The sequence below is a fragment of the Hibiscus syriacus genome, unplaced genomic scaffold (assembly GCF_006381635.1).
Source record: "Hibiscus syriacus cultivar Baekdansim isolate YM2019G1 unplaced genomic scaffold, ASM638163v2 tig00116989_pilon, whole genome shotgun sequence".
Taxonomy (NCBI): Eukaryota; Viridiplantae; Streptophyta; class Magnoliopsida; order Malvales; family Malvaceae; genus Hibiscus; species Hibiscus syriacus.
In genome coordinates, this window is record NW_024063508.1 from 2,085,463 (window position 1) to 2,094,792 (window position 9,330).

General features: G+C 35.6%; 1 protein-coding gene across 1 annotated transcript; it reads right to left on the reverse strand.

The window, feature by feature from the left end:
- Nucleotides 1-956: 956 nt before the first annotated feature.
- LOC120193213 lies at nucleotides 957-5,900 on the reverse strand. The gene is made up of 10 exons (XM_039195772.1): nucleotides 5,820-5,900; nucleotides 4,491-4,598; nucleotides 4,234-4,406; nucleotides 3,668-3,789; nucleotides 2,534-2,657; nucleotides 2,356-2,427; nucleotides 1,983-2,109; nucleotides 1,586-1,647; nucleotides 1,191-1,277; nucleotides 957-989 (listed from the first exon to the last, which is right to left on the reverse strand). The coding sequence occupies exons 5-10, from the start codon at nucleotides 2,654-2,656 to the stop codon at nucleotides 957-959; spliced, it is 504 nt and encodes a 167-aa protein (XP_039051703.1). The 5' UTR covers nucleotide 2,657; nucleotides 3,668-3,789; nucleotides 4,234-4,406; nucleotides 4,491-4,598; nucleotides 5,820-5,900.
- Between the last annotated feature and the right edge of the window lie 3,430 nt (nucleotides 5,901-9,330).

Below are 9,330 nucleotides of genomic sequence, written 5' to 3' on the forward strand. Positions count from 1 at the left end.
AACAGTGGGAAGATCAAGGTCAATGTCTTGCTATGGGAACTACCTTATTAATACCTAGTTGGGTTCAAGAAGTTGAGGACAATTATAAGGAGGACCCAATGGCTATTGAATGGATTTCCATATTGACTGTCAATTCTAATGTTGATACTAAATGGAAATATTCAAAGGGCATCCTTAGATTTAAAGACATGGTGTATATTGGTGCTACTTGGTCTCTTAGATTACATATTCTTCAAACCTTGCATGATTCACCTCATGGAGGTCACTCAGGAACCCAAGCCACCTATCAAAGGATCGGATCTTATTTCTATTACCTTAGGGTATAAGCTATGGTGGCAACTTATGTAAGATCATGTTCATTTTCCAGCAAACTAAAGTGGAACATATACCTAAACCAGGTCTGTTACAGCCCCTACCTATTTCTCAACAAGCTTGGGAGGTAATTACTATGACTTTACCCTACATCCTCAAAGAAGAATTGCATTCTAGTAGTGGTAGACAAGTTTACTAAGTACATTCATTTTTTGGCACTTTCCCACCCTTACACTGCATCTGATGTAGCTAAGCTTTATTGGATAATGTCTATAAGCTTCATGGCCAGCCTAAAATGGCCATTTCATACGGAGACAAGATATTCACTAGCCTCTTTTTGAGAGAACTAATAAAGCAATTAGGGACTAAAAACCTATTCAGTACTGCTTACCATCCAGAAATGGATGGACAGACAGAAAGGGTCAACCAGTGTCTTGAACAGTATCTAAGAGGCCTATGTTTTTTCAACCAAAACGGTGGGCTAAATGGTTTCCTCATGCTGAGTGGTGGTATAATACTGCCTACCACACTGCCCTAAAACTCATACCCTTTCAAGCTATATGGCTACAAACCTCCTACAATGGTATGGCACACAGAGACACAAGTACAGACTATCAGTGATTTAATGCGTAGCAGAGAGGAAGTTAGACAGCTACTGAAGCTACAGTTGGAACATGCTAGCAATTGCATGAAACAACAAGCATATAAGAAAAGATCAGAAAGAGTCTTTCAAGTTGGGGATGAAGTTTACCTAAAATTGCAACCTTATCGACAAACGTCCCTTGCCCTGCGAAAAAATTTGAAGTTAGCATCCAAATATTATGGACCTTACAAGATTAAAGAGAAAATTGGAGAGGTAGTATACCGTTTAGAATTACCGTAGACATCACACTTGCATCCAGTTTTTCATGTGAGTCTCTTGAAGAAACACGTTGGGGAATCGGCAAAATCCTCAACGAATCCTTCTACAGTGGATGAAGAAGGTCAGTTCGAATCAAGCCATGTAAGATATTGGGTAGACGAATCATGAATCAACAAAACAAACCTGCAACTCAATTGTTGGTGCGATGGACAAACCTAGATGAGACGAATGATACGGGAAGATTATACCGTTCTCAGAGGACAGTTTCCAACCTTTGATCCTTGGGGACAAGGATCGTCTCAAGGGGTGGGTATTGTCACAGTAGGAGGATAAGGACGAGAAAGCGAAGAAGAATTGGGGGGAAAAGAGAGACAAGGGTTAGGGATTGAAAGTAGAATTGGGAATTGATACCTGACAAATGGCACGTGAGAGGCACATGCGGTAATTAACCCAGCAACTGAGCAACCCAATCCCTGTTGAAGTAACGAAATCAGTTATGCAAGGACAACCAGCTGGCTTAGTTAGATTCTCTAATACTATTGTATACAAATAAAACGGGTACCTGTAAAGGGAGAATTATGCATGTTTTTTGAATGAATTCCTAATTCCTTATCTCTTTTCTGCTCTTCTTTCTATTTCTCAATATCTCGCAACCATCATAGACTCTGGGGCTCTCCATTTCTGTAGAATTATACGAAGTTTTAGCAATTCATAAAAAAGCCAAAATGATGAAGGAAACAAATTCATTAACGAAAACACTAGTGGGTCAAATCTACACGAATGGAGACTAGGTAAAGTGAGGAATTACGTGCTCCAAGTGATCGAAGCTGCTCCTGCTTCTCTACTGGCAAATTGTTATGTCCTGATTTTAAAGCAAGTTTGATAATATTCAATGCTTCATGATACCTTTCTAAAGATTCCAATGTCTTGCATAACTAATCAGAAGAAAGAACCATTATTTAGTATGAGAAAAAGAAGGAATAAAATAAAATTCAATCGGTCTGAAAGATCCAAGGAAACAAAAAAGGAATCAGATAAAAGATTTTATGACTGAAAGAAATCCAACTGTAATACTCAGCTTTAGAAAGACAAAAAGTGTCTAAAATTTTCCCTGAATTGAATAAAAAGATTTATATTCAAAGATATCAGAGAAAGAGAGAATTGAAATGGAATGTACTAACGTCTATAATAAGGTCATGGTGCTCCTCATCTTTTCGAAGATTAGCCAGAGGTGGTTCTTTAAAATGTTCTTCCTGCAGCATCAAACAAAAAAATATATGTTAAAGCAGAAATTGCAGAGTCGCAGCAGCATTTTAAAATTTTAAATTCTTGTTACTGAAATAAATGCAGTAGGATCACCTCAGTTTCATCATTGCCATCATCACTATGCCAATCAAGTCCGGCAGCAATTGCAGCAGCTTTCTTTTCTTCCTTCAAAGCAGCTTTATTTTGTAGCATCCTTCTTGCTCTGGCAGCTTTCATCCTATCCTTTGACATCAATTTTGTGAAGTTAATTCATCGCCAGTGGAAGAAAAAGAAAGAACATATCCCCAAAACACCATATTCCAGGCAAAAGGATATACACTATGTTCAGAATGAAAAATGGAGGGAAACAGCATGAAATACTTTGAATGATATTCAGAAAAAAGGGAAAAAATACTCATTTACTAATTTTAGAAGACAATAACACAAGCTTTGACTCAAATTATAATCTCATAAATGAATTCCTTCAAAATATGGTTTTCCATAATTCCAATTTATGGGTAAAAGAGTAGGAAATGATTGCAATCTTACTCAATGGTACGAAACACATCTAAGCGCTAAGCAAGTTATGTGTTTGTATTTGATGATACTATTCAAATGAAAGTATATAGAAATATTTGGCACGCCAGAATAAACAGGACTGAAAACAAATCAAGTATCTCACAGTAAATCTAATAGAAGCTCAGCTTCTTCTTTTTTCAATTTTAATTACAGAACGAACTTTCTTGTATTTAGGCTCATTTAAAAAAACGAAAAGATTAATTAAAGAGTGTGCATTTCATTTAAACAAAATAGGAGCAAATTAGCTGAAGTCAACTTGGCACTTCAATGACAAATACTTAACAATTCAAATTTAATTAGAGGCTGAGTTCAATAAAAGCTCAAATAAGTGAGGCTAGAAAATAAAGGTTATCTGCTGAGCTCAATCACTTGCAGTCCTAATAGCTAAAGAACAGTCCCACGGTTTAACTTGCATGTTGTTAAAGACTTGTAATTAACATCTATAACAAAGAAAGTATGAACAATATCTTCTCTCTCCCCCCCCCCCCAAATTCATTAGGCAGAATAAGCGTAAAAAATAACAAGGTAGACATGCAATTTTACCACGCAAAAAATAAACACAATAATCTAGTACACCCATTAAATATACAAACATTTCAACATTATGAAAATGTAGAAGTTAGGGTGCGGAGGTGCTCACAAAAATTGAGAACGAAATTCTCTATTTACTTATCTGCTGGAGTACCTATTGGTCTTGAACTACAAAATACACCATCGGTAGTTTGCTGATCATCAACTTATTTTACTCTTTCAAATAGCTCACTCTCTCTTAGCCTTTTCCTCACTTTTATCTGACACACAATAGCAAGTAAATGAGATAAAGAACACATAAATTTCTTTTAAAGAAGAAGAAATAAGGAATTAAGTCTTAAATTACACCCAAACTGCTCAGAGCATTGCACTCGCACACAACTTTTCATGTTTATCCTATATAAATATGGAGCTGAATCTTTAACCCTCTAAAAAAGGAAAATCAAAGAAATATTTGAACTTAACCTTGTTAGACACATACACACATCAAGCATGCGCACTAAGTCTCAAACAAAAGATGTACATGTCTTAACTGAACACACATTGATTCCAAGGTAACTTTGAATGTGAACATAAAGTCGACCTAGCTCCTTGTAGATAAATTTGGGTGACAGAGCTAGAATCTGGATGTATTATGGATTTCCTTAGTTTTACTCAAAAAGAGATTATAGAAAATGTTACGAGACTAAAAGCCTTGTCATTACCTTTATTCCAAGAGATTCAATATAAAGAGACTCTTGAACCAATGGAAGAATGGTATTGACAAAATCCTCAATCATCCCTTTAGCTCTATAAAAGTTGCACAGCTTCAATTTTATTTTCCCATCGAGCCACCACGATTTAGATGCATCCGAATTCTCGTTAATATTGTGTAAATCTACATGCAACAATTAAAGAGAGGATTGTTAATCATTGCCCTACATGTCAAGTAGGAGAAAATCATGAGAATATGTACCACAACTTTTGGGAGGAGAAAGCAAAGAAATAGCTTCATCTTCTTTAGAATCTTCAATAAGCAGGGAAGCCAAATTTAAACGAGCGTCAACATTGTTCTCCAGTCGTTGCAGAGCTGAACCACATCCATTATCAGCCATTAAAAAAAACCTTTGAGAAATTAAGTGCTGAAATGAACTTGCTAGTAAGGAGATGTTCCAATAGGCAGCTCATTAAGACAATCATCATGCTTTATGATGTGATCAACTCATCATAAAACAAACTCATTAAGCATTCATGATGTTCCCAAGTTTAGAAGGCAATTATTTTTTTCTAAAAAAATTGTCTACTGTACCATGGAATTGATGAAGCAATTATTGATTTATATCAAATATTTAGAATCAAATGTAACCAGTCATCATCCTCAGTACCGCTTATTATTGGTTTTCATATTTTGTCTCAAGACATATGTAAATAAGGTTCATCTGGACTCTTTCACAACAAGTCAAGAGCATCTACAGCGTAGCCTTTTGAGTCTTCTCGATGGCAGTATTCCATGGATGAAACATGCATATATTGGCTTCTGGTGTTCTAGCATTCTCCATCCACAAACATTCACACTCAAATATTTAACATGATTAAAACCTCAGTTATTTCTTTCTCTGCAGTTTTCCATCCACGATAGTTAACAGTCGAAAGATTTTAAACAGGGACTATAATGCACAATTCAAATAATATATCAACCAAAACAGTAGTGTTAGCTCAATATAACAAAAAAGAATAACAGAAATGTCACTTAAACTGGCAGGCTCTATTTCACAGATTCAGGAAAATGGATGGATGCCAACATAAATATACACACACATACAGAGTTCAAATTCCAGCTCTGAGGTTCACTCACAGCACATGTAGGAGTATAACCTTTTTCATTTATAAGATAATGGAGCCACAGTTTCCCCTTTTTCCTCCTTAACTCTCTGCATTATTCTAATATTTTCTTGCTATTTTCCGTGATTATTTCATTTTGGAATATGACTCTTGATTAGAACCTAAGAATCCTAATTTCACCAGATCGGCAGATCCATCAACTTCGTAACATTATATTAACATCCAAACCAAATTTCTCCACAAAATGCAACTTGAAATGTTGAACTTATCCTCCAAGGAAAACATTCAACCAAGCAAACTGATCTTGCGACTGAAAAACACCAAAAATGGTTCCTGGGCTTTTAGTTTGATCAAGTACAATTTTGGGGGAAAGACATACAAACCCAGCTCTTTGAGCTTGGTGAAACGTGCAACTACTAGGTGAACACATAGGCTAAAAGTGCTTCCAAAGAATCATGTATTGGCATACCCTTTTGAAAGAACTCAATTGCTAGAAGTTTTTCTCCCAAGGATAAGTGACACTGAGCAATTTTGAGATGTAAATGATCCTGTCAAAGGAAATTGGAAATACAATTAAGAAAGCAACAGTAATCCAGTTCTCTAAAATAGAAATAGGCGCATGGAAATATAAAACAAACATGCCCAACAGAAAGCAAAAAGGTATATATATGTTTGTGATAAAAAATAATACCTAAAAGACCACAAGCATGAGAGAAGCAATGTACAGCCTCATCATCATACACGGAAAAATATTGGATAAATGAAACTTCCCTTTAACAATATTGTAATGAAAACCCAGAATATAGGCAACAAAATCTAACATCCTGTTATAAACTAACATAGTTATCCACATACCAACTGCAATGCAACCCCCAAATTGTGAGGGCCTACCTTTAGACCTTATTTAAGCCCTTACTTAAACTGATTTTCAATATCTGTTCCTAAACCCGTACAATCCACAAATCACAACCTTCAAGTTTCTAAAGTTTCATTTAAGCTCAAGAGTAAGGTCCTGAATCCAACACTAATTTTCTATTAGACAAGCTATTCATACACCGAAAATAATAATGACAAAAATTAGATAAACTTCACTGAATTTGTAAGCAGTCTAAATTCATGCAGATGCCCTCAATAGTCCTCATTGGAAAGAGCACTATAAACATTCAACAGTGGATATCTAGTACCATGCAAAATTTTTATTTTTATTATTTTTCCCGAGGAGATACTATGATTAGATTTTTTTTCTAAAAGGGAACTTTCTGATTACTGATACATCTAACATCATTTATATGTGGAGCATTTCTTGTTCTTAAAAAATTAAGCCTCTTCCTAGAGTACACTCTCCATTTTCTTTCTATTTTAAATTTAACAACAATTTTTTGACAAAATTCAAAACTGCTAATTAGCTATGAAAACGAAAAGTGAAGACACTAATTTGCTACCTAGGGACTTTACCTAAACCAAACACAGACAAGTTATATGTGCATGTAACTAATACAGGTATGTTCCATGTTAAGTGCTCACGTATCCACATATCTATAGACAAAGGGTGTCATCCACCAACCGAATGGATGCAGCTAACTTCACAGATCCTTGATTAACTCAACCAAATTCCATTTCTTCCAATCATGAAAGCAAGTATAAGAAAGAAAAGAAGATTTATGGGACACAAAGATGAGAACTTGGGACATTAATACAATACACTCTCAAACAATATCTCAGAACATCTAACCCCAGAAATTGCCTAATGCATGGTATAATTTATACTTCATATAATTCCAACTCCTACAAATAAAGGGCAGACAAGGTCCCAATCGTCCCTCCTATTACAAAATGCCTTCGGCATTATTAAAGTTTTAAATGCAAACAAACATACAATAGAGTACACATAAAGCATACTTAAGAACACAAAAACTCAAACACACAGTTTTAGACAACTGTTGATTTTTTTTTATATAAAAATATACGTCTTTCAAGGTATCATACGGGTTCCATTAACTATAGGAATCAACAGTTTAACAAATATGGAACTCAATCATACATATACACATAACAATCATCCTTAAAAGACTCGTCCCCTCCTATTACAAAATGATCTTGTTAACGCGATTGTATGTTTTTTATACTTAAGGTACTTATAAAATATTTATGATAGAACTTTTGTGCGCCGTGGCATAAAATGATTGAAAATATTAAGTTGAACTCCTTAGCATTTTGAATTTTTTTGAATTGCAAATAAATGTCTCGGCATAACTGTAGAGGGACACTCCTCTATACAACAACATTACCTGGAAACCCCCTTAAATAAATGGTAGCCTTGGCACATGAGTGAATGAAAGCAGTCGCGGGATGATTCTACCTGACTAGTTCGAGGGTGGAAGGCAAGCTCCTTGTCACCTAGAGTGTGGGACAGTAAGTGTGATGAGCTGACTCCCCTTGAAGCAGTGTTGAAAAAAAATTGAAGTTACATGTTGAATAAACAGGAGTGAAGCTATGCTTAATGAATAATTTGATGTCTTGGCAAAACAAAAGAACTTACTTCGGAATTTTCTAAATTCGTTAAGCATAGACTAGATAAAATCACGCACACACACTTACAGAGAGTCCTGGCCTAAGGAAAGGTGCTAGATTTCTCATCCAGTCTAGCATGTTGAGGCCAAACTTGTTGCTGAGGGCTGAAATTTTAAACCACTTGATTCTCCTAATTTATACTTTTCCTTGACACTTCATGTTTATACTGCTCATTATTCATTATTTGAGGACAAGCAATAGCTTAAGTTTGGAGGTGTGATAACTCCATAAAAGACTATATTTTAGGTCTTTTTACTTAAGTTATTGATTGTCTAAAAGCCATTAACATAGCATTTTAGTTACATATAGTTGCATTTAGGATATATTTGCATGTGGTGGATAAGTTTTGCTGAGGAGAAGGGTTGTTTGTTGGTTGTGACGATGCTGGAAATGACTGAGGAATAATTTATTTGTCGAGACAAAGGGCGAGTGGAACAGAAGATGACGACAATTAGGAACAAATTTTCTTGCCAATGTGAGTTTTTATCTCAAAAGTCTAACGCATCATAAGACGAAACTGCTGACGTCACTTGGCCAGTTGTCTAATACACTTCACGTGAAACCATGCCCCTGCTAAGGAATTTGAGACCAGTACCAGCTGTCATATTATTCACACAATAGGCATGAAACCAAAGGTAATTAAAGAATTTCCAAGAGAACTAAACCCTAGAAATTTTCACTATAAATATCTCATTATACCACACTAAAGGAGGGAGAGGAGAGAAAATACCCTAAAAGTGAGGCTTGGAGAAAGACGATTGTAGCACATCCTTTTTCACCGTCCCCCGCTCGACGTCCTTGGTGCCCTCCATAGCCAGGCTTCGCCTTAGCAGCGGCCATGCCCTCGAGAGAGGCCGGCCACTAGAGCAGTCATGGCGGTGGTCTGATGTCGCGGCAGATCTATGTTCTGGGAGTTTTTCTTCCTCTTGTGCTTCATTTTCATATCATTTAAGGGCTTGTATTTAAAGATTATTTTTGGGATGATATTTGACACACCATAAACTGTTTGATTTGGTGTTGAAAATGCTTGAATGATACTTTATTCGATTGTTAATGAATGATTAAGTATGTTTTTTATTGAATATTGTTTTGTTCACTGTTTTAATTTTTTTCCTTGGCATTGTAAGAGTTTTTGAAAGATTGGTTGGTGCCATAACAAAACATTCCTAATCTTTGTAAGAACTTTTGAAAGATTGCCATTTTTCTAGGAGTTGATTCCTAAAATTCAAAAGAGTTAGGTTATATCTATGTGAATAAGGGAACTAATCCGGGATGGTGAGGTTTTAATCAGCCTTAGAGATAAGGAGAGGGTTTTATTCGACTAAAAAGGGTAAATGCTTGAGTAGATAAGATAGAGCTATAGTTTACGCTGAGAGGTATTTATACAGCAACAGTTTGACAAACCAATG

Excerpts from the sequence above, each read along its gene's own strand:
- LOC120193213 (XM_039195772.1), bottom strand. The coding sequence starts at position 2,656 with ATGAAAGCTGCCAGAGCAAGAAGGATGCTACAAAATAAAGCTGCTTTG. Across the intron at positions 2,428-2,533 it reads ATGGCAATGATGAAACTGAG|GAAGAACATTTTAAAGAACC; the intron begins GTGATCCTACTG and ends TTGATGCTGCAG. Across the intron at positions 1,278-1,585 it reads TCTCACGTGCCATTTGTCAG|AAGGATTCGTTGAGGATTTT; the intron begins GTATCAATTCCC and ends CATCCACTGTAG.